Genomic DNA, 24,096 nt, shown 5'->3' with positions numbered 1-24,096 from the left:
GTTTACCAAGGAAATAGACTTGAATTTTGTGTAGGGGAATGACCCCACCTAATGCTGCTTCTCCCACCCCAGTCCTCTGATGTTCACATTGTCATAATAATTTCTTGGGGAAGGGCTTGCTGAGAGACCGGCATTGCCTTTCCTGGTTTTTCTGAGCATTCAAATGAAGCTGGTGGCACAAAATAGAAGGCTAAGTGCCACAGCCCTCCTTTCCTGTGGACCTCATTTTGGAGGCTTAAAGCGTAAGTCATAGACCTCAGGAGAAAATCCTTAGCAGCAGATGCTCTGGGATGGAAAGGAAACCTGTTGTGTGCATGCTCTGTTCCTATGCCATTGTCCTGATGTTGCTAGCTGAGCATCAGCCGAGCACAGTGTGTATCAGTGGTATTGCTGCCTCCCCTGAACCTTATCCTACAAAAATAGATAGTGCCCCTTGGCTGGCGGATTTCAACAGATCACAGCAAGCAGCTTGATGAAACGCCTGCTGGTGTGCAGCTGTAGTCGGAAACATTTGAGCTTCCCGAATGTCAAAGAAACAGGATGGTTGAATAGTGCAGATAACGTCATGGTGTATGGTTTCGCTATAAATCATTTAGGCAGCTTCATCCAGATAGCGTGTGACATGCTGATCACTCCATCTCAGAATGGAGATTGCAGATATAGTATAGGGGGTGCACTGAGTCTTAAAAAAGAGCAAAGAAATGATACATAGTCTCAGCAACAGCTGGTGAAAACAGGAAAGTTTTGCTCCTTGGGAAGGCACTGTGTCAAAGGAGATTGCAGTAAAAGGTATTGAATGTTTAGACTCTTTTTGTGGAACCAAGACATTGAAAGGCAGGAGAGTTGGAGCTGATTAAAAGAAAAACATTTTGTGCAGGGGTCTGTGGGACCCACTACTGTGGGACAATGGTGAAGCTAGGAGGCCCTGGATGAGTGTCAGCAATACCAGGATACTCAGGATTCAAGCAGATGTTGGGCAGTGCCATAAAGTACAGATGGACCACAAGCACCACTGAGCAGACCCAGGCAGTAAAATGATGCTAATTTTCTATTTTCTTTTTTGATTAGGTTGCAGCAACAGTGGGACAGTCTGATAGTGACCTAAATCATCCAGTGTCCAGTCCAACTGTAGAGACTGGTCAGCAAACTAATAAGTTAGAGGAGCTCAGGAAAGAGATGCCTGTCTGCCAGGAGACCAGGGCATCTGGGAAAAGGATAAATCCTCGTCTGAGGCCTCAGGAGCCACCAAAGCCACCAGCACCTTCTCCAGGCCATGTGCAGTCCAGCAAGGAGCACCCTACCTCTAGGAAACAGGCAGAAGGATATTCCCGTGCTCTCGAGGGCAGAGAGACCCAACAAGGACTGTTAAATCAACAGGACAAAAGCCAAAGTGATGAAGAGCCATTGCTAAAGAAATCAAGTCCCCTAGAGCCTGTAGAAAACACTCCTCTTGAGCAAATCACACATCAGACAACAGTCAAGGATGGGAAGAGCAAAGAGGCAGGAGCAGAGCTGTCTGGCAGCCATCCCAGTGCAGAGGCAGGGGGGAGCAGTGCAGCAGAGCCATATCCTGGGACTGCGCACAGAGAGGCAGGAGGGGTACCTTTGGGACATCACGGGACTGAAATGCCAGCTCCTGCTTCAGTTCAACTTCCCAAGGAAGAGCCGCGTTTCACTCCTGCAGCGGGGACGTCAGTGGCTCAGGATGCACAGCTTGCAGCTCACAGCACCCCAGGGGTGGAGGCCACAGGAGGAGAGGCCCTGTCTGGAGCCCAGCTGCTGCCTCCTGCAAGCAGAAAAACAGAAATCAAAAAGGCAGATGGATCTGCCCGGCAAGAGGAGTTTTCAGCCAACATGTTAGGGGAGGACAGTGCCAAACCAGTGCCTATGGGACCTCAGGGGAAGGAGGGAGGAGAGCAAACAGCCACAGGTCCATTCCAGGAACTTGCAGCACCTTCAGGCAGTTTTGAACGAGGTGCTGAGGCTCAGCCACAAGTACCGCTGGTCCTGCCTAGCCCTGAGAGGCCTCAGGAGATGTCTTTGGAGGAGAAGATGCAGCACAAAAACCTCATTTCCTCCTTGAAGAACTATCTGCTCTTGCTTTTAAAAATGTCTGATAGCAGTAAGGATGCCACAAAAGAAGATGCTGACCCCAGAGACAAGGAGCAGCCTGATGCAGAGGAAGTCATGCTCCCAGAGATAGGCATTGCAGGCCTGAGCCCCCGCACCTCAAGGAGAGTTTTGGAAAAGGTACAAAACAATCAGCTCTTCCAGACAGCAGAGAACTTGCCTCTGACCCCCAGGACGTCTAGGCGGATCACAGGCATGATTAACGAGGAATTCATCACCAGCAAGGAGATGCTGGCATGCAGGCCTGTGCCGCCAAAGAGACATACCCGGGTCACTCCTGAGGCGGAGGGGCCACCCCAGCTCTCTGTGCCCTCCATCGTGGTGGGCAGCATGCCAGCAGCAGGAGCGGGGCAGCCTCCTAATAATACTTCCAATTTGCCTTTGGTGAGCTCTGAAGAAGAGAGCTCTGGTGACCCTCTCGCAGTGCTACCTTGTGCCACACCAGAGGAGCTTGCTTCTGGGGCCCGGCGCAAAATATACCTGCCAAAAACCAAGCAGGTGGGGGAGGAAGAGGAGGCAACCCCAGAGAGCTCAGGGCACATGAAAAGTCCTACTGTTTCGCCACGGCAATCCAGGAAGAACGCAGCCCCGTTGCAGTCGCCTGCCCTAGCTCCGTCCTCTCCCACAGAGCAGCGCTCACCAACCCTCATGAGGAAGATGGCCATGTTGGAGGTTCCTAAGCTGTATGAGGACCCCACAGGTGACAACAGTGGTGACCATGAGGTCCTTGAAGATGCTAAGCTAGAAGCACAGCCAGCAGAGTCCAAGAAAGCAAATAACCCATTTAAAGGTAGGGGAAGAAGTAATCCTCATGAAACGTGTTTCCTTCTTGCCTAAAAAGGGAGCCTGGTCAACAGAGCCAGTGGTAGCTGGGGCCCCGTGAGTTTTGTGCGTTTGCAGGGTTTTCAGCGTTGCCCTTCAGTCATGTGAAAGCCAAAAATCTGCGCCAAGACTTCTTCCCTAGCACAGGGAGGGCAGAGGAAAGCAAGAGACAGTAGCACTGAGACTGGATGTCTCCACAGCCTGGAGTTCCCTGGCCAAAGGAATCATAGAATCCTCTTGTTCTTGGCCTGCATGTCCTGGTCCTCACCATGCCTCATGCTGTTTGGGGGTCCAGTGGATATCAGCAGGGTGTCCGCTCCTTTTCCACCTCCATGGTCAATGCTGATTTGATCCCTCATGTCATCAAATCAGAAAAGGCTTAATCTGGGTGTTGAAGTGCTTGCGGGAGCCAGGTAATATCCTCACAGAAACCAGCACTCTTGCAAAAGTAAGGGTAGCCTTGATAAATCCCTACTTCAGCAGATAAATGTTTCCTCCAACATTGCATAGTGTTTTTCTGCATTGCCTCTGGCTGAGTCCCACGAGGTACTGCAGTGCTGCGCCGTTAAATGAATTTGTACCACTTGTATCCCACCATATTTATCCAAGCGGAGCTCTGAGACCATCCCTGGAAAGGCGATGTTGTGCTCCCACAACCCAGGTTGTGCTGACATATGTGTGATACCCAATACCAAGGTTCTAAGCAGCAGTAGGGTAGGCTGGCCTGCCCCCGGAGCTGCAGCCAGCACTGTGTGTCTCACCATCGATCTCTTTGCACCCTGTTCTTAGCTCCACAGGTGATTCGTAAGATCAGGGCAGAACAATTTTCTGATGCATCAGGAAACCTGAAACTTTGGTGCCAGTTCTTCAATATTTTGAGTGATTCTAAGCTGATGTGGTACAAGGACGAGATCCCTGTAGCAGAAGCCCAAAGGAGGTAACCTGCCAGCTCTGCTTCGTCGTAGTCCTTGTGCATAGCCCTGGGTTTGTGTGTTAAATCCAGCTCCTTGTGTTTCCTGGGGTGAATGTGCCCCTTCTGTTAAGGCTGCATGGGAAGCTCATTGCATGGCATGGTATGTTGTGAACTTTATCTTCTCAATGCCTGGGGAGGGAGGGATTGCCCAGATGGGGAACTGCTGCCAAATTTGTCCTATTGATGCTCCATCTGCAGCCTGGCGTAAGGGCTGATGTTTTGAGTAGCAGAGCCCTGGAGAGGGCAGGGGCTGAAGCTGGAGCAGGGAAGGTGCTGTGTCCATCTTAGAGTTTGAAAGCTGGGTATGAGCAGCAAAACTGGGACCCCAAGTGCTACGTGTGAGGGCGGTACCTGTGCTGGGAGGGTCTGCACCCAAGCTGGCACTTCAATGCAACCACCACTGGCAAGCACCAACAGAGGAAAAACTAGCTCTGGCTGTGCCCTCTCTATCCCTTGGCACTACCCTTGCGCAGGGAGAGTATGTTCAGACAGCTGGGTGGCTTGCTGTATCCTGAATGCTCCTTTGGGTGCATTATGGAGAGCAACATCATCCTCATTGGACAGGATTTGCCTGATGCTTTTGAGCATCCCTTGAGCTCCCTTTATAATGAGGAGGCAGAAGGAGGTGCTTCTGGGGCAGAAATGATCTCCTACGGCAGATATTTGAGCTGGGGCAGATGGGCCAGGAGTGGCCATTGCTTCTAGCTGACCAGAGCACAGCGTGCTCAGTCAGCGGGTCTCAGGATGAGGGTCCCACCTCTGCCCCCTGTGGCCTGTCATCCCCTTGCTGGTTCACGCTGGCCATGCAGGGTAGAAGCAGACCTTTGATTCTTGTGGAGACCTGTCTGCCTGGTGTGTCACCACCTTGGCAAGAGGAACTGCCAGCCCAAAGCTTGGAGAAGGCTGACAGCCTGCTGATACAGAACTGTACTGGTCCCTCGGAGGGGGCAGGCTGCAGGATGGGGAGTGGTGTCTGCCCTCACTTGTGAACAGCTGAAAATGAAGCTGGGCACCTCCGTGGCTGTTTGGCTTCCAGCTGTCCCATCCAGATGCGGTCTGTTAGCCCAAGCATAGCCCTGATCCAGCCACACTATGAGGCAAGTACCTTTATCAGTCTGTAGCCCAATCCTGGCCACATTTGCAGGGCTTGCCTGAAAGACAAACATCTCTGTGAGTACAAACTGCAGGGTAGGACGCCTGGTGCCATGAGGTGCAGGGGAGCAGCTGGGATACTCTTGGGCTGTCTTTCTCTGTAGCCCTCTTCCAGCCCTGCAAGAGCAGCACAGTGCCCACCCACAGTGCCTGTGACAGGGCTCCTGTGTGCCTCCATGCATCACATGGGGCTGAGGCCATGCTCTGGTTTCTTCCAGCGCTGGCGATGAGGGCCAGGCAGCCTTGGCTGTTGTGCAGGCATCCCAGAAGGACTGCGGCGTCTACCGGTGCGTGATCACCAATGAGTATGGTACTGACTCCACCGATTTTCTGCTCAGCCCAGAAGGTGAGGAGCCCTCAGCAGCCTGGCAGCTCTCCCAGCTGCCTGGGTGTGCTGTGGGGTGGCGTGGTGAACTGCGGAGAGGGGCTTGGTGCCAGGCTGTTAAGGGGGAGTTTGGTCACCCCATAACACCACCTCTACGAGTTGCACCTGCCTCCATGTGCTAATTTATAAGTGATTCACACCACCCTCCTTGCTGTCTCTTGATATGGAAGTGCACGGGGCAGGGTGGGATCCTGGCAGGACCTTGACACCTCTTTGTTTTCTGTCTCCTCTAGTGCTGTCAGGATTTATCTTGCGGGAAGAGATTGAAGGTAAGGGCCACGTGCCGATTAGCTGCAACTGCTGCCCCTTGCGGCGCAGGGGGCAGGACGTGCCTGTGTTGTCCCCGCCTCACCAGCTCTTCCCTCTTCCAGTTGGAGAGGAGATCGAGATGACGCCCATGGTGTTTGCGAAGGGTTTGGCTGATGCAGGCTACTGGGGGGATAAGCTCTTCGGGCGCGTGGTGAGCGAGGACATGGAAGTGAGTGCCGGTTTTCTGCGCAAAGCCTGCCGTGCCAGAGCCATCTATGGCCTGGAGCCTGTCTTTGAGTCTGGCCACACCTGTGTCATCAAAGTGCACAATTTCATTGGCTTTGGGACCAAGAATGAGAACAGCCTCATTGAGAAGAACTATGATATCACCATCCAGGTGGGCATCCTTGTGGAGCATCCTCCACCTGTCTCCCTTACACCTTCCCCGTCTGTCTGTGCCATGGTCCCTAGCTGTGTGCCCACTTCCTTTGCTTCCTTCCACTTTTTGAATGCTCTGGAGGGGTCGAGCCATGTTCCAGCAGGCTGGCGATGTCCTTGTTATTCTTGGCTTCAGCTCTTCTCTCTGGGCAACATGGAGCTGCTTGGAGCTTTCCTGTCACTTATCTTTTGACTACCAAGACAGGGAAACAACTGGCAGTGGTCCCAGGGGATGCCTGGCCGGGCAGGGGTTCCCAGGGAAGTGTTGGTGCAAGATGGGACAGGTCTCTGACTCTTCTGTTTGCATCTCCAGGAATGTAAAATCCAGAACTCCAGCCGTGAGTACTGCAAGATCTTTGCCGCTGAGGCACGAGCTATCCCTGATTTTGGAGCAGTGCCTGAGTAAGTAAGGTGCTGCGGCTCTGCTGGCTTGATATCCTGGCAGAGCATCCCGGAGGATGGTGGGAGAGTTCCCGGTGGGTACTGGGGACATCCCAAAGGGTGGTGCGCTCTCCTCCCACCCTCAAATGGAAGGGATTTTGCAGGGGAGGGCAAAAGCCAGGGTTGCAGACTGTGGTGTGAATCTCCACTTGCTGCTGTGAGAGAGCTCACCAGCTGGTGCTGACTCACTCTGTCTGCTCCCGTGCAGGATAATTCCTCTGTACCTGATTTACCGACCAGCCAACAACATCCCTTACGCCACAATGGAGGAGGACCTGGGCAGGCCCTGCGAGCAGTACTGTGCCACTGAGAGAGGTGGCACCTTGGTGGCACGAGGCACCTCGGAGATCGTGCTCAAATGCTGCACCTTCCAGCATTGGGTCTACCAGTGGACAAATGGAAACATCCTTGTGACTGACATGGAAGGTAAAGGGATCTCCCTTCTGATTCCCATGGCTCCTCAGCACCCTCTAGCCTGTGAAAGGAGGAGGAAAAGCCGCAGCCTTCCCCTTCTGCCTCTTTCCCCCTGTGCTGTGGAGCCTGTGGGGGGATGACCTGCCCTTGGTGATGGTGCCTGTCCTCTGGGCAGAGACTGGTTGTTGTTCCTTTCATTGCAGGAGTGGGCTGGAAGATGACCAATGTGCGGATTGCTACCAACCTGAAAGGGTGAGTGACGCCGAGCTACTGGCGCAGGGTGGCCCTGGCTAGCCCCAGGTCTGCCGCTCACATGGTGAAGGGCCACTATGGTGAGCGTGTCTGGGCTCTGTCCTTGGCTCCCTGCTCCAGCAGGATGACTCCTGGTGTGAAGCAGGGGCTGAGGGTCGCTGTGTTGGCAGGTACCAGGGGCTGAAGGAAAGCTGCTTCCCTTCCCTGCTGGAGCAATTCGCAGCCACTCACCAGTGCAACCGTTACTGCAGCATCCTGGGTCTGAAGACGCTAGAGCCAGCCAAGCTGAAGGGCTCCAAGAGCCCCTCTATGGGTAGGAAATCTGCCCAGTCCAGCCCCCAGCTCCAGAAGAAGGGGCTCACAAGTCCTCAGGGTACCCGCAAGGCTGCTGTGAGCCCCAAGAGCTCCCGGAGAGCTGCAGAAACAGGGGAGGCCCTGGCAGCCTCCAAACCTGGGTCAGGAGAGAGCGGCAGGTCTGGCCACCCACAGTAGCCAGAGCCACGGTGGCTGGGAACCCCAACTCCTGACCCCAGCCCAAGCAGCCCGGAGACAGCACGTGACCAGGCTGGGGAGGGGAGACCTTGGCAGCGGCCGCTGCCGCCACTCTCCTCCCTTTGGCTCCAGCACAGCATGTGGCGCTAGCATTGTGTGGTGTGTGCTAGTGTGAGCAGCTCAGCTGGGGTCATGAGGGGCTTGTGAGCTGTGGGCAGCATGGACACCTTCACCAATATCTCTTTACAAGAGCTGCTGCCTGTGGTGGAGCCTCTGGGGCCACGTGCCCCTCCATGCCCGGGCTCGCTTTCCTCTCTTGACTTTCTCTGTTTGCCTTCCTTAAGGCAGGGGCTGTCAGACCTGATGCCTCAGGCTTTGCAGGCACCATGTCCCCTGTCTGGCTCCCCTGAGTGATCTGGGAGTCCAGGCTGCCCTCCTGGCTCCCAGACCTTGTGTCCCTCTTTGTGTCCTCCATAAATTGACTGTGCCAAGCCCTGCCAGCGCTCTGTGTCAAAGATGTGAACCGAAACAGGATCCAGGAGGTCTCATTTGCCCTGGCACACCGTGATTTAAAAGGTTTTGCTGTAGAGGGGTTTAGCGGTGAGCTGCAGGGCTCCTGCTGCTATTGTGTGGAGCTCTGGGGTGCAGGCCAGTCCCTTGGTGGGGCGCTGGTGTCAGTACCGGCAGCTGCATGGAGATGGGATTTTGCACCCCTGCCATCCTGGCCTCCCCTGCGCCTTGGGACGAGCCTCCCACCCCCTTGCTGGGCGGATGCTGAGGATGGTGGTGCTGCTATGGGTGCCAGCCAGCACCACAGTAAGGATGCTCTACCTCACATGCCACACCCAGGAGCGGTGCGAAGGGGAGACCTCCCCTCCACACCAGGCACTGTTTTGGCACACATGGATGTCCTGCCCACAGGACTCGCCCCTCCTTGCCCACCTGTCATACGCAGACCCTGTATACCCCGCCCAGACCCATAGCATGACATGGTCATGCTTGCTTAGCATCACCCCTGCTTGGCACATGCTGTGCCCCAGTGGCAGCTAGCAGCACCCGCTCCAGATCTCACCGCCCCGCAGCGGGAGGCTGCAACAGACAGGCAGTGATGCTCATGCTTGGGAAGTAAAGCACCCTGCGTTGCATCAAGCCTCCCATGTGCCTGTCAGCTCGCTCAGGCATGCAGCAGCTGGCAGAGCATGGCAGTGGGCAGCAAGGCTTGCAAAGAGCCCCAGCACTGCCTGCTTCATCTTGCCACAGAGCATCACCTTCCCTAGGGCTTTGGAGGAGGGTGCCAGGTGCCAGGATTGCAACCCCACGTGGTGCTGTCTGAAACAGTGGCTCAGTGCAGTCTGGCAGAGGAGGGAAGGGACCGGGCTGGGAGTGCCGGATGCTCTGGGGTCCTGGTGCTTTGTTGTTGGGTCATTGTAAAATAACGATGTACATAACGTGGCCCCTTTGGCAAATGGGTGCTCTCGAGTGCAATAAAGCGAGAAGGACTGGCCTGTTCCCCGGTGCTGTGGTCCCTGCGGAAAAGATGTACCCAAGCACAGCAGGACAGGGCAACTTTGTGTTCAGAGGAAGGAAACCACTTCAAGTAATGGCTTTACCCCCATTTGCAGCCCACAGAGGAGAAGAGGGTGGCCAGGGCCAGACCCTAAAGCTGGCAACTGGTGGAGGCTCAGCTTGCGAGGTCTGCAGCGAATGCTGGCTACAGCAGCTGTGGCTGTGGGGTGCAGCCTGAGCAAAGCACCTCGTGCTGTGTGGGACAGCCGTGGTCAGGGGCCAGAGGTGACTAAGGGCAAGCACATGGGGATTTCTGTCATTTATTTGGGAGCAGTTCCTTTGTGTCTGTGGGGCCAGCACCTAAGGGTGCTGGTTGCAAGGTGCACATGGCTGGCTGTCATCACTGGAGCAGAGAAGACCAAATGCATAGGTCTCTGCCAGGGTTTTTTCTACCTTTGGGACCAGGTCTTGCAGACCCTGGTGCTCCCAGGCCCTTGACCCTGGAGCACGCAGCTGCCTGCACATTTCTAGGTTGTCCCTACACAGGATGTGTGGTTGTAGTGCCCACAGCACTGTGTCAGGCACAGCATGCTCTCTGCCACGCTGGCCCAGGCTCCTGTGAAGGAGAGTGTCCCATTCTCGAGCACTGAGCTGGAAGGAGAGAAGCATGGTCAGGAAGAGCTGCTGCCCCACCACCTGGGTCCCTGAGCAAGGGCCACATGGCTCTGGGGCTGTTCACACCCACCTGGCAAAGAGCTGCTTGCAGCACGTGTACATGGTATAACTGGTAGAGCTGAAGTTGGCAGTGCTGAGAAAGGTCACACAGTTGCCCACCTCCGTTGGCACATGAAGGAAACCTGCGGGACAAGATCTCCTGGCTGGGGTTCCTGAGGGACCATGCATGCAAATCCCATACCCTGAGCATGCTTGCAAATCCTGTACCCCAGGCCTGCTCACAAATTCCATACTCCAGCTCTGCTTCCTTGCAAATCCTGTACCTGGGACTATGCTTGGAGGTGCCATGCACCGTCCCACCTCACCCCAGAGATGGTTGCACTGCTGTAACCGCTGGGGTCCTATGACCCCAGGGAACTCCTTGCAGTGCCCCAAAAACTGCCCTTGAAATGTCCCCATCCCAGTCCAGCTGAGTATGAGGGGCACCAGCAGAACTATTGGGCTTGCGCAGCCCCTGGCAAAGCCATGAGGGGAGAGCAGAGGCTTTGGAGGCCCTGACAAAGCCATGGGGAGGACAGGCTAGCTGCGCCCATCCCTGCACCTGCATTTATAGGGGTCTTCAGCTCATTGCCCATCCCTCCCTGGTTCTTTCTGGCCCTGCTGGCTGTGGACAGGGACCTACCTGCCAGGCAGGCATTGAGCATGGAGACGCAGATGCCAGTGAGCAGGGCTCGCAGCACGGTGGAGGCTAAGTCGCTCTTGCGCTGGGGTACCATGGAGGCTGTGGGGGCAAAAGAGACCAGGGTGAGTCAGATCCTTGCTCTGGCTCTACCCTGTGCTGGGGACAGATAGGGATGGGTCCCAGGTCCCCAGCTGGCTCTGCAACATAATGTCCTGCCCACCCCAGCCCCTGGTGTCTGGGGACATTGTGACCCCAGCCAGCACCCAGCACGCTGTCTGCTTGTCCTGGCAGCAGTGGGTGCTGGCAGAGCACTGTGCCCACCCTGCACCCATGGGTAATCAACCAGAGCCCTCGGCACTCTCAGCACTGGAGTCTGCTCTTTGCCCCGTGGCTGGGTGGCACCTGGGCTTGTGGGACATGCCCATGGATGCAGTGCAAAATCATCCCTATCACCTCATGTAAATCCTGTTTCTTACCTGTGTAGTGGAAGAGGCCAAACATGGAGGCTTGAGGGCAGCAAGTTTCCTCTGCCACAGCTGAGCTCTTGCTCCCTGGACCCAGGATCCCCCCTCCATCATGCCCAGGCATCCAGGACGTCAGTCATACTCACTCAGGCCTCCCAGCATGATCCCAATGGAGCTGAGGTTGGCAAATCCACAGAGCGCAAAGGTGGCAATGCTCTCGGCTCGCTCCTGGAGGGCACAGCAGCAGGGGACAGTCACCTCTGCCCAGCAGCAGCCCCAGAGCATGCAGAGCTGAGCACCATGTCGTCGTGCCCAGCCCAGCCAGATATGATGGAGACAAGTCCCCCACCCCAATCCTTTCTGGTTTTGGGAGTGAGGATGCAGGTGGTAGGCAGCCTGCTTCTGGGAGAGGCTGGGCTGGGGGGGAACAGGGGGTCCTGTAGCCATGCTCTGCCCCACCAAGGAGCAGGATAAATGGGAAAGAGTTCCACTGACTCCTTCAGGATGGCCCCGTACCCAGCAGTTAGTGAACATCCAAGTCTAGTTGGCCATAGGTGCCCTCCCATCCCTAGCATCATCAATCCCCTGCCTGCCCACCACCCGTCTCCCCAGCCAGGTCCCATGCCCTGTTTCGGCTGACTCCATCCCTGCCCTGTGCCCAGCAGGGTGGCAGGTGCCCCTCACAGATATCCACTGCTTCCGGCTCCCGTCCCACTCTTCCAGGCCTGACAGACGGTTCTTCTTGTACTGGGCCAGCTGCTGGTACGCCACAAACTCATTCAGGAAGATCTTGATCCCCAAGAGCTCAGCCACCAGCGGTGAATCTGCCCAGTCTGCCCCCATGAGAAAGGCCACGGGCATGAGGACGTAGGAGCAGATCACCTGGGAAAAGCATCCCAGAAAGATGCTTAGAGCTGACCATCTGCATAGCTCCTGGCTTGGACACCTGCTGCCAGCATTTGCCAAACACCCAGCAAGGGTCTCAGCAGCCTACTGAGCTGGTGGGCAAAGGTGGGGATGGGTGGGGGATGCAGGATCTGGCAGCCCAGACTATGGGGTTGCCCTTGGGGATACCTGGAAGGAGAGGCCCTCAATGTCTACCATTTCTCCAAACCAGCGCAGGGCAGCATTGATAAACTCCAGCACTGCCAAGAAGGCAATGAGGTTGGCTGCAATGTTGGCCACAAGCCCCACGGAGGTGGCAGCCCCGTTGCTGGCAGCTTCCAGGATGTTCTGCTCTTCCCTGCGTGGAAGAAGACCCCAATGGGCTCCTGTGGCTGGGCATCCCCTGTGCAAGGTCATCTCTCACTCCATGGATGTCTGTACAGCACAGGCTCTCCCAACCTCAGGCCACCCGCAACATCCACTCGTGCACCCAAATTGCCCCCATGGCTTGCCTGCACAGGCCCCTCTCCACCATCCCTCTCCTCACACTCACCCACTGGAGAGGCGGATGCTTGCTTTGTCCTTGAACTTGGACTCTTCCACTTCAGGGTAGACAAGTTTGGACATGGCGAGGGCACAGGGCGCAGCCATCACAGAGGCTGCAATCAGTGATGCCGCATCTATCTGCAATGCGCAGACTCTGGGCTTAGGCACCTCTGTGCAAGATTCTGCCCCACGATGTGCCACCCCAGGGCACCCCAGCATGTGGCTGGCATCAGCCAGTGACGTTTGGAGCAATTCAGGGCTCTCCGTTTGCTCAGGGTGGGAAAAATGTCTCTTATTCCTATCTCAGCAGGCCATGGCATTTATGGCAGCTCGCCTGGATGGAGGCGTTGCTTGAGCTGCAGCAATTGTGGCTTCAGAGGTGTTAACCTCTCCTGCTGTTTGACCTAATCATGATGATTTTTGTCCCTCCCTTGTCCCTTTTTATCAGTATCAGAGCAATAGGTTGTGCAACATTGTGAACTTCTACTTGCTGACAAAGAGCCAAGCTCTCAGTCTCACCCATTCCCTATGTGCTCAGTGGCAACATCTCATTTCCCTGACCTTTCACCCTTGTCTCCCCATTTAAGGAGACTAATTAATGTTTAAATAGCAGGAACTCAGCCAGCAGGTCAAGGGGAAGGTTTATTCCCCATTACAGAGCACTGATGAGGCCACGTCTGGACACTGTGCCCAGGGCTGAGACATTGATGAGTGGGAGAGGGCATCCCCAGGGGTGTCGGGGCACAGGACCGCCAAGGCAATGCTGGAGAAGCGGGGCTTGTTCAGCTGGGAGAAAAGAGGGCTGGGGGGGTTGTAGTTGCTGCTCCCAGCTACTTAAAAGGGGATTGAAGGGAAGACTGCTCAGAGGTGCCCAGTGAAAGGATTAAAAGCCATGGCACAGTTTCAGTGGGGAAATTCCAGTTGGATATAAGGAAAAAATTCTTCCCCATGACTAAGGCACCTGTGGGATGGACTGGAGAGGTGAGGGGAGATCTCCATCCGTGGGGATGTTCACCACCAACCTGGACAAGGCATCCCCTTGTGCTTTGCCATCACCTCATTTGGGTAGGAGGGTGGATCAGAGACCCCCAGAGGGTCCCTCCAGGCTAAATTATCCCATGACTCAGTGATATTTGCACTGCTCGCTGTGCAAGGACATGCAGTGAGGGCCCCACCGCAGTGCCTTCTACCTGGCAGGGCTCTGGAGTTTTGACCAGTCCAGCAAAGGCACCCTGACCTCATCCTTCTTAGGGAAGGGTACCATGGGAACCTTCTGGGAGTCTTCTCCCACCTGCAAATCCAGGGCAGTTCTTGCATGGCAGGACCCTGTAACAGGGAGCATGTGGCATACATCTGCTTGTGCACTCACCCCAAAGGATATGTAGGCACCCATCACACTGCCTGCAATGGTGGAAAAGCCACCAGTCATCACCGCGTGGATTTCTGAACGGGTCATGTCTGCAAGGTATGGGCGGATGAGCAGTGGGGCTTCAGTCTGTGAGAGAGAAAATCCCGTTGTCCTTGAGAAAGGCCCACACAGGGATGCAGATCTTCTGGGAAGGGAGGAGAAGACCCTTCCTCCAGGCAGGGCGGGCTCAGCTGCAAAGGCTGAGGAGCTGGATGTCCTGCCCAGAACCTTACCTGTCCCACAAAAATGTTCCCCGCCACACTCAGGGTCTCAGCGGGAGTGGTGCCCATTGAGACCTGAAGCAGCCAGGAGATCTGAGGAAAGACAAGGCCACAACGTTCACAAAGGCTCTTGGCATCCTGCCACCCACCCCATGAAGCAGGGCACTGTTTGGCCCTCAAGCTGCACAGAGGTGGTCTTGGGAAGCACCCACAGACCAGGTAGCAACAACAACTCCGGTGCTGGGCTTTCTCAGGAGGACATGCAAGAAAGAGGGGCGTTGTGTCTATTCTTTTAAGCAGGACAAATCACACCAAGTTAGTCCCATGCCAGTTTTCCTGGGCATCCCTCAGCTGATCACAGAACAGAGAACCGCCCAGGTTCTTCTTTCTACCACCATCCCAGAGCCAGGTGTGAGGTCCTACCTTGATAATGAGCCACTGCATGACGCCGAGGTAGTACAGGATGGACATCACACAACTGAAGAAAACAACAATGGGCAGAGTCTGCAGGCAAGGCACCAGGGCACAAAGTTAAGGGGAAGCTGAGCAACACATCTAAGTACAATTGGGGACCAGGCCCCTCTGTCCCATGAGCTGGGCATGGCATGGTATTGCATAGCCAGCCCACACTACTGGGGTGCCACAACACTGGGTCAGGCTGGCAGGAGGGACAGGGACCAGTGCAAGCCCCCCATGGCACTGAGGAGGTCCACAGGTGGGTACAAAGCTGAGGGAGACCCATCCTTGAGCTGGTTGAGCTCTCCTGCAGCAAACCCAGCTGCATATAGCTCTGTGCTCTCTAGGACCCAGCAAGGCAGCCAGACCAGAAGAAAACCAGGTTCTGCCTCTCCCTCCCTATACCCCATTCCCCAAGCTGACCTGAAAGGCAAAGACTTCTGTAATGAGCGTGTTCCCAAAGACAAAGCTGGAGCCAGCTGTGGTATAGCCCAGGAAGAACTGCAAGTGGAGAAGTTACATGGTAGGATGGAGATCTCCATTAGCTCTTTCCCTGACATCTCACTTTGTACCCCGAGCCCCACAGCTCACTTCACTACCCTGCCAGAGAATGACCCTCTGAAACCTAAGCTGGGGACATAGTGGGCTGTCTCCAAGCCACGGGGCACTGTTCCAGTCTGCAAGGGACACCGCACCAAAAGGCTGCTGCAGAAAACCAGGAAGAAGATGGCCTTTCTCCAGTCCCAAACAAAAATGTTCCTGAATGTGCAGTCCCTGCAGCTTCTCTGCCCCATGCCACCCTCTGCTTTTCTTGCTGATCCCAGAGGGGCTACATGGAGGGCAGAAGCACGGGATGGGGTGAGCAGATGCAGTACCTGGATCTGGTCACCCAGCCACTGGAAAGCTTGGACACCGATGGTTGTTCGGAGGACTAAGAGTGCAAATAAGAACTCCAAGGCAAGACCCAAGAAAACAGCTCTCCAGGACACCTGGGGACCAACAGCAGAATGGGGACTGAGAGGTTAGCAAAGCCTATAGACTTCCCTGTCCGGCTTACCCATGAGAAGGTGGGCACAGAGACCTTCTGATGGTGTGACTGGTAGTACAGACCCACTAGATCAAAGCTTCCTGTTCATTAATCCTTTGGGGGAGGTGGATGGAGGGATTGCCCAAAATGTTGAAGCAGGTTGGGTTGGAAGCCCCTGGGACTTCAATCACTTCTGCCCAATTCACCCAGGGCATCCAAAGCTTAGGCCCACCCCCCACTCACAGGTACCTGAAACTCAGGAATGGGTCTGGTGCTGGGTCTCATGGTCTGACCCACTATGAGCAACATGGTGGAAAACAGGATGGAGGCACTGGGGTGGGGGGAGCCCTGGGTTGAGCAGTGGGAAAGAGAGCAGTGGGAAGGAGATCAGTGAGGTTCCTTTGGGGCTCCGTCCACCCAAACAGCTTGGCTCCCCAGGCTGTGCCCAGCTCTGCCCAGGAGCCCTGCTCCGCTTCGTCCAGGGTGCTCCAGTGACTGTGAGTGGGAAGGAAGCGCTTGTTCCCCAGTTCTGGATGGCCACCTCTTGTGAGGCGACCAATGGCCAAGCCACACCTGAAACACATACTGCACCATGGTGCTTGGAGCAGGCAAACAGGAACAGCACCAAAACGCAGAAGCCAGCTAATGAGATGAACTGCTCTGGACTTCTGGAGGTGTCCAAAGCCAGCCACACTGTCAGGCCTACCAGGGGGGCCACGCACAGCAGCCTGCAAAGGAAATCCCAGACTGTCACAGAGAGGATGTCCCCATGGGGAGAGCAGCTCACAAAGGGCGGGAGCTAATTTTGCAGGAGATGCCACTGTAAGGTGCATGCATCCAAAGAAACCTGGGGCTGTGACACAAATCAGGGGTGTGAACAGCCATCACACTACTGAGGTGGAGTAGTAAGGCATTTCTGCCATGGCTTTTAAGTGGTCCCCAGGCTGGGCCACACCTCATCGTTCGTGAGGTGCCTGCATGGCACTAGGGCATGTGCCCAATGCCGCCAGCTGTTGGTCATGCTGGCAGGGCAGCCATGGGAGAGGGGACCTGGACACTGGGAGGGATCTGGCCCTGCCTTTTCCTGACTCACCATTTCAGCCACGGCCAGAACTTTCGGAAGCATTTGCAAACAGGTCTGAGGAGGAGCAACACCTTTGCCCCACAGTGCTTCTTGAAAAGGCTCCAGCAGAAGAAGAAGACAACCACAGCAGTCATGATAACCAGGGCAAGGGCTCGCTGGAAGTTGAGTGAACAGGCCACAATAAAGTAGCAGAGGTAGGCTGAAGAAAGCACATTGAGGGGTCAGACTCATCACGGCTGTTGGATCACAGATCCATAACACTAAGTGGGGCCAAAAATGAGGTTAATTTTCTCCAAATGTCCTTCCCTGGCCACCCCATAGGCTCCCATCTGTGCAGAAGGAGGACTTAGGGAGCACCACCCCATCAGCCAGGCTCACTAGTGACAGCACCTCAGCTGTCTAAGGGCACACGGGGGTGAGAAGAAGAGGCACAGCAAGCCCTTTGGGTAGGTGAAGGAAGGGGAGGACAGTGAGATGCAGGTAGCCCTCATGGACAGGAGTGGTGGGGTGAGGAGGGAGCGGGCAGCAGGGCTGGTGAGGGTGGATATGACCTCCAGACAAGTGGCCATGCCCAGTGCTTGGAGGCTGGGGGCATGGCCAGCCAAAGGCATGCGGAGATGGTGTCTCAGTGCTGGGAAGTCCTCACCTACTCCAAGCATCCCCTGGATGACCCTTCTCAACACCTTGGAGTGAGCCTTGCAGAAGTGCTTTGCCTTGGATACTGGCTGCAGGACCTTCCTGGGGAGAGTCATGTGCCAGGGATGTGAGAGGCACAGAAGATTGATCCTGAACTTCAGTCCAACCCAACCCAACTCAACTCAATGGAGCCAGGTCATGACCTGTCCCCCAGAGGGTGCTTGTGGCAGCAGCACAGTGGTATAGGTGTGCCATGGCCTCTAGCAGCTCTGCTGCTCGCTACCAGGAGTCAGGTGGCCCGTTATGGCAGGGGAAACCCCACCACACACCCCAACACCCCAGGCACCATGAGCAGAGGCTTGCTCTGGGTGACTGCTATGGAGATAGAGACCTGCTGCTGCCACCCTACAAAGCCACACGGAGAGATCAGACACTGTCCCCCAATGTGGTTAATATGACCCTACTCTGCTCCCAGATCAGGTTTGGCTCCAGGAGAATTGCTGGGCCAAGGATTGCAGACTTGCTATGACCCTTAGAAGTACCCTACATACATGCATTTCCAGGGGTTATCCTACCTGCAGTAGAAGGAGAATCTCTCTTTCCATTCTCCTCTCCTCTCCTCTTTGCTCTCACCACGTGGACCATCACATTCCTCATAACATCTCTCCTCCCCCTGGAAAACGTGATTAGCTGGAGCACCCTGAAGAGCTCCTGTACCCTGACGGAGCGGGAAAGGGGGACTCACCACTGAGCTGAAAGCTGGGTTATCTATGCCCTTCTCAAGGTTGTCCAGGGTTATCTGGTTTTCTTCCATCTCCAGAAGTGCCGCAGCTTCAATGCATTAGAGAAACAGCACAGCAAGGGACAAACTCTGGCTGGGGATAGAAAAATGGAATCAGCTCTGGGGAGGATGAATGTCCAACCCCAATTTTCAATTTTGGGTCTCCGAGAGGAGAACACCCTTTGCAGTAGGGATTCAGAGTAGTTCCTGCAGCAACACATTGAAAGAACACCCCATGGGGTCCTCAAGCCATGGGGCTGGTGTGCTGACTTCCTCCTTCTGTAACTCTGGAAAGGTCTTTGCTCTTCTGTGCTTCCAAGGAATTACAGGAGAGGATTAGATGCAGCAGCGAGAACTCCTCCAAGTTGGTGTAACTCATAAATAAGGTAAGGAAGAAGGCCCTTTCATGTTGATAACTAGTACAGTGCAGGAATAAGTGGGAGTCAGAATGGGGACTGGTCCTAAAGGAGGATCGTACTGGGAGAACTGGTCTGGGAAAGCCATAAGAACCAGTGTTATGCCAGGGCAGAAACCCTTGGAGCAGTCAGCTTGGACACATGCCTATTTCATCTGTCTTGGAGAAGAATGAGGGAAGAGCAGAGAAGTTGCAGAGAAGGCAGTAGGAGCACTTCTGTGTGAGGACAGAGGGAGTAAGCAGTTGCCCTCGCTTTGTAGGAGAGTCACAGAGGTCTGCATGGAGAAGGTGGAGATAGTAGGGTCATTGCTTGCTTCCCACAGTGTGAGAATTAGGGTCCACTGAAGGGAGCGACCCATCCCCAAATGAAACAAGTGGAGGTGAGGCATTTTGGAGAACATCCCCCTCAGCATGGGACCTTATGGCAGCTGAAGGTGATGGCAGGCTTCATGGTCCAGCGGAGCCACTAAGGGGGACCACTGAGGCATACTGGCCCCCACCATGTCCCTGGGCCCATGGCTCCTCAGCAGCAGGGCAGGACCCAGGGCCACAGTAGGAACTCAGGACCCCAGACCTCCTCCAGGGCCCCCAGCATCCCCAGTGCTCCCCGGAGCTTGGGGACCTCTCACCAGCACCCTGTCAGGGAGCAGGAAGACCCTCCCTCCACAGGCCCACTGCCATTTCAGGGATACTGCATCCTCACCCTGGGACCCCTCTGGGCTCAGTGACCCCTTCAACAACCCCAGGGCTCCAAGAAACCCCCAGGATGCCCCAGGTCTCTGGGACCCCTGCTGGTCTCCTGGCTCTCCCCATCCCTCCCCGGCTCAGTGCCATCCAGGACCCAAGAGCTGACGCCATGTCCATGGCCCCCCAGTGGCTCATCTACCTTTTGTTTTGGTGAAGCCTCATTGGCTGCCTTCCCTTCAGGGGTGGGACCACATTGACAGGCAGCCAATCAGTGGAGCAGCAGGTGGACATCCCCCATCTGACCCCGACCCCATGGCACCTGGTGGCCCCCTGCCGTGTCCCCCCCCACCCTGCCGTCCCCCCATGGACCCCCACGGTCTCATGGTGCAGTGCAGCTGCAAGTCCCTCTGCCCATCCCACTGTGTCCCCGCACCCCACACCCTCGCACCCCCTATGTCCTTGTGCCCACGCCCTCACGCCCCTCATGTCCCACACCCTCACGCCCTCCCTATGCCCCACAGTTCTCCCTGGCCCTGGTGCCTGCTGGCCCCCTGCACTCACCCACCAGCTTCACCGGCCACGCTGCTCCCAGCCTCACACCCCAGTTACCGATTAACAGCTTGGTCCAAAGAGCTGGGCTGGGCACTGTGGGGCTGGGGACGCCCTGACTCCTCCTGGGGCTCACGCCCAGCCGCCCGCAAGGACATACAGAGGAGCCAGGCGGGGTGGCCATACAGGGCACTGTGCAGTCCAGAAGAGGTTGCCTGCGATACTTTGACCCCCAGGAGAAACCAAGCTTGAGGGAAGATGTTAAAAGCAGAAATGCAACCTTTACCCCATCCTGGGAAATGCTTCCCGGGAAAAGAGCCAGGCACCTGCGGCCTCCAAAGCTGCGGTGGTACGAAGTCATGTCACCTGGTCCCTGAGCAGTGAGGGGTGGAGAGGGCTGCAAAATGTTGCCTGCTAGTGTGTGTTGGAAACCATTTTCTCACACGGGACGGTGGGAGTTGCATCCCCACGGGTATGCACCCAGCTGGGATCTCCCTGGTTTTTTGTTTGGTGTTTTTTTTTTTGCACACGGGCTGGTGAAGTGATGTGGCTCCAAGGGTGCCAACACTAGGGATTAGAAGGAGGCGGTTCAGAGATTGATGATTAACAATGCCACAGGATACTTGGGGTGTCCCTGTGCCACACGATGTCCCTGTGCAAATGCTCCCTGAGCCAGTTCCCTAGCACACACAGACAGTGCTTTCTGCCGGGGAATTTGATCCCATTCTGCTGGACAGGGATCAAATCCCTGGGGAGGATCCCTGCCACTCTACTCCGCTCTGGGGAGACCCAACCTGGAGTGCTGCGTCCAGCTCTGGAGCCCTCAGCACAGGAAGGACATGGACCTGTTGCAGTGGGTCCAGAGGAGAGCCACAAAAATGATCCGAGGGCTGGAATGCCTCTCCTAGGGGGATAGGCTGAGAGAGTTGGGGTTGTTCAGCCTGGAGAATGCTGCAGGGAGACCTTTTTGCAGACTTCCAGTACTTTAAGGGAGCTGATAAGAAAGATGGGGACACACTTTTTAGCAGGGCCTGTTGCAATAGGACAAGGGGAAATGGTTTTAAACTGAAAGAGGGGAGATTCAGGCTAGGTCAAAGGAAGACATTTTTTACAATGAGGGTGGTGAAGCGCTGGAACAGGTTGTCTGAGGAGGTTATGGAGACCCCATCCCTGGAAACATTCCAGGTGAGGTTGGACAGGGCTCTGAGCAACCTGATCTAGTTGAAGATGTCCTTGCTCACTGCAGGGGGGTTGGACTGGATGACCTCTAGAGGACCCTTCCAACCCAAACCATCCTGTGATTCTGTTGCTAAAAGTGCCCAAATTTGGGTTTGGTGCAGCGTGAGGGCGCTCAGCGCCCGCCCGTGCAAGTCAGCCTGCGGATGACAAGGAGTAAAACCCTGACCGTGGCTCGTCCAACGCTGGTGCAAACCTGTCCCCACGTGAGCGAGGCTCCTCGCTGTGACACCTGTGGGCCGCGCAGGGCACCCCTTGCCCGCTCACCAGGCACTCGTGCAAAGCCAGCGCCGCTCCCGCCCATCCGCGCAGAGGAGGGGTGCCAACCGCCGCGCGCCCGCCCACGCATGGGTCGCCCCCGGACAGGCGGCTCCACCCCGCATCACCGGCTCAGCGCTGTCAAAGCTAAGGGCCGCCGCGGCGCCTTCGCTGCCGTCGAGCCCCGGTAGCGCGCCGTGATCGTATAGTGGTTAGTACTCTGCGTTGTGGCCGCAGCAACCTCGGTTCGAATCCGAGTCACGGCATCGCCTCCGCGGTACCACGGCATACGGGCTACGCTTTTTATTTCCCCTTCTCCGGCGTCATTTCATGTTTTTTACTTAATTTTATTTTAATCTCCCTTTGCGCCGTTGCTTACCCACCTCCTCAAACCGCGCTGCGGAGGCTCCGAGATAGGCGCAACCGGCCCGACCCCGCAGCACAGCCAGGAACAGGGGGCGGGGATCAAATCCAAAAACTAAACGTGCAAAACCAAAACACCGAAGATTAATGAAATCATCGTGAAGGGGGAAATAAAAAGCGTAGCCCGTATGCCGTGGTACCGCGGAGGCGATGCCGTGACTCGGATTCGAACCGAGGTTGCTGCGGCCACAACGCAGAGTACTAACCACTATACGATCACGGCGCGCTACCGGGGCTACGCAAGGGCGGGGCGGCGCGGCCGCCCTTGGCCCTGACAGCGCTGAGCTAGCGGCGGGGGGCGGGGCCGCTGACTCCGCGCTCCGCCCACGCCGGCCGCTGTCCCTATGGAGACGCGAGATGAGTGGCGGTTTCTCGCTCTCGCTCTTCCCCCTCCCATCCCCGCGGCTGGGCCGTTGTGCGCCTGCGCGGGGCTCGGCGCGGCCGGGCGCTGCCCCCGTCTCACCCAGGTTCGGGACCCTCTCCTCCACCTGGACCCTCGCCCGGGACGTGACCGTGCTCCTCTCCACACTCTGATCCTTAACCCCGACTCGCTCCCATCTCTAACCCCGGCCTACCTCCTTCCTCGACCCCAGCCTCGAATCTAATCCTGATTCCAAGCCTAACCCCCCCCTTGCCCTGGCTTTAACCCTCTTGAACCCCGCAGCTAACCCTATCCCTTCTCCTCTGGCCTTGGCCCAACTCCACACTGTGATCTTGGCCCTGTTTGCAGTTGTAGCCCAGACCCCCACCCAAGTCTTATCCTGACCCTTCCCCGCATCCTGCCCCACATCCCAGCCCTCCCTGTGTCCTAGCTCTAATCCCACTTCCTAGCCCCTGGGTGTTTCTCAGGGAACAAACTTTCTCTCTGCTGAAGCATTAAGGACTCGGCACACCAGGGTGCGGATAGGAAGACGCAGGATTAGGGACGTAACAGTCTTTGTGGCCCAAAACAGCAGCCGGCATCAGTCTGTACTGCTGTTCCTGTTTCTTCCTGGTGAAACACACGTTAATAGTTACTGGCTGTTTACTGTCACCACAGCTGCTAAGTTTTACAGTGCTTGAAGTATTAAAGGTTCTTCTATTTTCACAGATATGCAAAGAATTCAAAACACCTGAGATCAAAAAGGTTTTGTTGTGTAAAATGTTTCTAGAGCCATCATGGCACTTCAAAGCACTCGGATGGCCCAGATGACTCACACCTCTGTGTGGCATCACATCATGGGAAAGAGCTGGTCACGGAAACCTCTGCCCCTGCATGCGTAATGAGCTGATCATTCAGCATCACATAGATGCACCCCTATGCATTTTGCCTGCACGTGAGGGGTGCTGGAAGAGGCAGAAGTCTCATGCAGCCATCCTGCCTGTGCTGGGCAGGGTTATGCCCCTGCACCACATCCGTACTTGTATATCTGCTGCAGCTGGTGAATCCTAAATCTAAAAGAGTCTTCCTGAGGCTTGGGACAAGCCAGAGGAAGGCTCTGTGTGCCTTGATTACTCCATGTAGTGATTAATCCTGCCACCCTGACCTCACCTTGCTCACAACCACACCAGAATTGCTCAGAGTGGTGGAGGAAGACAGAACATCCTTTTATGTCCTCCCATTTTCTATGCTTACCTCTTTCTTCCCTCAGCCTCTTCACTGGTGACTTGCCCTGGGCACTGGTGTGCATGCTGGTCCCTCAGCGATGGTGGGAACCTTTGCAGTGGGAGATGCTCTCCACCACATCAAACCTGGCTGACCAGGAGATGGGGGAGAAGGGGCTCTTTGCTGGTGTCACTGAATGACCTGGGTGTCCATGTGGCTTTTGGTACTGCCCTCCTGCACCAGTGCTGCCCTTCTCCCTCCCTTGCCTGCCCTCCAAGGATCCCAGTCTGTCCCTCCTGGCTGCAGGGACATTGCTCTTGCTCATCTGTGGCCAACCCTGTCACCACCTATGTCCTCATGCTGGCCCCAAGGTGGGTGCAGTGTCACTGGTAGGAGATACAGGCATCTCCTCCCATGTCCATGGAGTTTAATACTGTCACCAGCCCCTTGGCTGTACCATGGAGAGAGATCTGACCAGCCAGACATCTGCAGGACAGGGGGCAGTTGAGCTGTAGAGGTAGGGTCATCATAACCTCTGAATCTCAAGGCACAAGCTTGTGGAGGGGAGAGGTCCTTGTGCTGCCCTGTGTCTGGCCTCTTGTGCCTTCCTCTAGGCTGAGCTGGTGGTGACACAATTCCACTGAGCTGGGTTGTGTCACCAGTGAAACAACAAGCCCAGCTCCATGCTGGCCTGCTCTCACATATGGCCCTGGACAATTGCCATGTTGGGTCAGTGCAGCCGTGGTGGGGAAGAAGCACCCAAGGGAGAAGGTGGGACGGGGTGGAGATGTGGAGCACCTCTGGCAAGAGAAGCTCCTGTGCCC

The 24,096-nt window shown here is 55.9% G+C and overlaps 2 protein-coding genes and 2 non-coding genes across 7 annotated transcripts in view; 2 read left to right on the top strand and 2 right to left on the bottom strand.

Moving 5' to 3' along the window:
- The window catches only part of ALPK3 (alpha kinase 3), a 36,283-nt gene extending 27,026 nt beyond the window's left edge, over nt 1-9,257 (top strand). For all 3 annotated transcript variants that reach the window (XM_075099712.1, XM_075099711.1, XM_075099713.1), the window contains 9 exons: nt 1,069-2,920; nt 3,742-3,889; nt 5,296-5,423; nt 5,696-5,731; nt 5,834-6,108; nt 6,463-6,551; nt 6,799-7,016; nt 7,208-7,256; nt 7,427-9,257. In XM_075099712.1, coding sequence (XP_074955813.1) covers nt 1,069-2,920; nt 3,742-3,889; nt 5,296-5,423; nt 5,696-5,731; nt 5,834-6,108; nt 6,463-6,551; nt 6,799-7,016; nt 7,208-7,256; nt 7,427-7,748 — 3,117 coding nt within the window. In that variant the 3' untranslated portion in view covers nt 7,749-9,257. The remainder of the gene's footprint in view (nt 1-1,068; nt 2,921-3,741; nt 3,890-5,295; nt 5,424-5,695; nt 5,732-5,833; nt 6,109-6,462; nt 6,552-6,798; nt 7,017-7,207; nt 7,257-7,426) is intronic.
- Nucleotides 9,258-9,564: 307 nt separating this feature from the next.
- Nucleotides 9,565-19,844, bottom strand: LOC142060093 (sodium/nucleoside cotransporter 1-like). Of its 2 annotated transcripts, XM_075099714.1 has the most exons (18): nt 19,783-19,844; nt 18,084-18,213; nt 17,914-18,011; nt 17,349-17,440; nt 16,712-16,901; nt 16,205-16,346; nt 15,467-15,580; nt 15,015-15,092; nt 14,559-14,639; nt 14,148-14,228; nt 13,876-14,001; nt 12,514-12,644; nt 12,150-12,318; nt 11,760-11,957; nt 11,222-11,303; nt 10,612-10,710; nt 10,000-10,111; nt 9,565-9,905 (listed from the first exon to the last, which is right to left on the bottom strand). In XM_075099714.1, exons 2-18 carry the CDS (start codon nt 18,150-18,152, stop codon nt 9,782-9,784), a joined length of 1,986 nt encoding a protein of 661 aa, XP_074955815.1. In that variant the 5' UTR covers nt 18,153-18,213; nt 19,783-19,844; the 3' UTR covers nt 9,565-9,781. The 2 variants fall into 2 exon arrangements, with proteins under 2 accessions (XP_074955815.1, XP_074955816.1); XM_075099715.1 differs by lacking the exons at nt 12,150-12,318; nt 12,514-12,644.
- Nucleotides 19,845-21,458: 1,614 nt separating this feature from the next.
- On the top strand, nt 21,459-21,530 carry TRNAH-GUG (transfer RNA histidin (anticodon GUG)). The gene has a single exon. It is a non-coding gene; the product is annotated as a tRNA-His (tRNA).
- A 308-nt stretch (nt 21,531-21,838) lies between these two features.
- TRNAH-GUG (transfer RNA histidin (anticodon GUG)) lies at nt 21,839-21,910 on the bottom strand. Its single transcript has one exon. It is a non-coding gene; the product is annotated as a tRNA-His (tRNA).
- Nucleotides 21,911-24,096: the final 2,186 nt, after the last annotated feature.

The sequence above is a fragment of the Phalacrocorax aristotelis genome, chromosome 7 (assembly GCF_949628215.1).
Source record: "Phalacrocorax aristotelis chromosome 7, bGulAri2.1, whole genome shotgun sequence".
Taxonomy (NCBI): Eukaryota; Metazoa; Chordata; class Aves; order Suliformes; family Phalacrocoracidae; genus Phalacrocorax; species Phalacrocorax aristotelis.
This window is presented reverse-complemented; position numbering and strand designations above follow the sequence as displayed.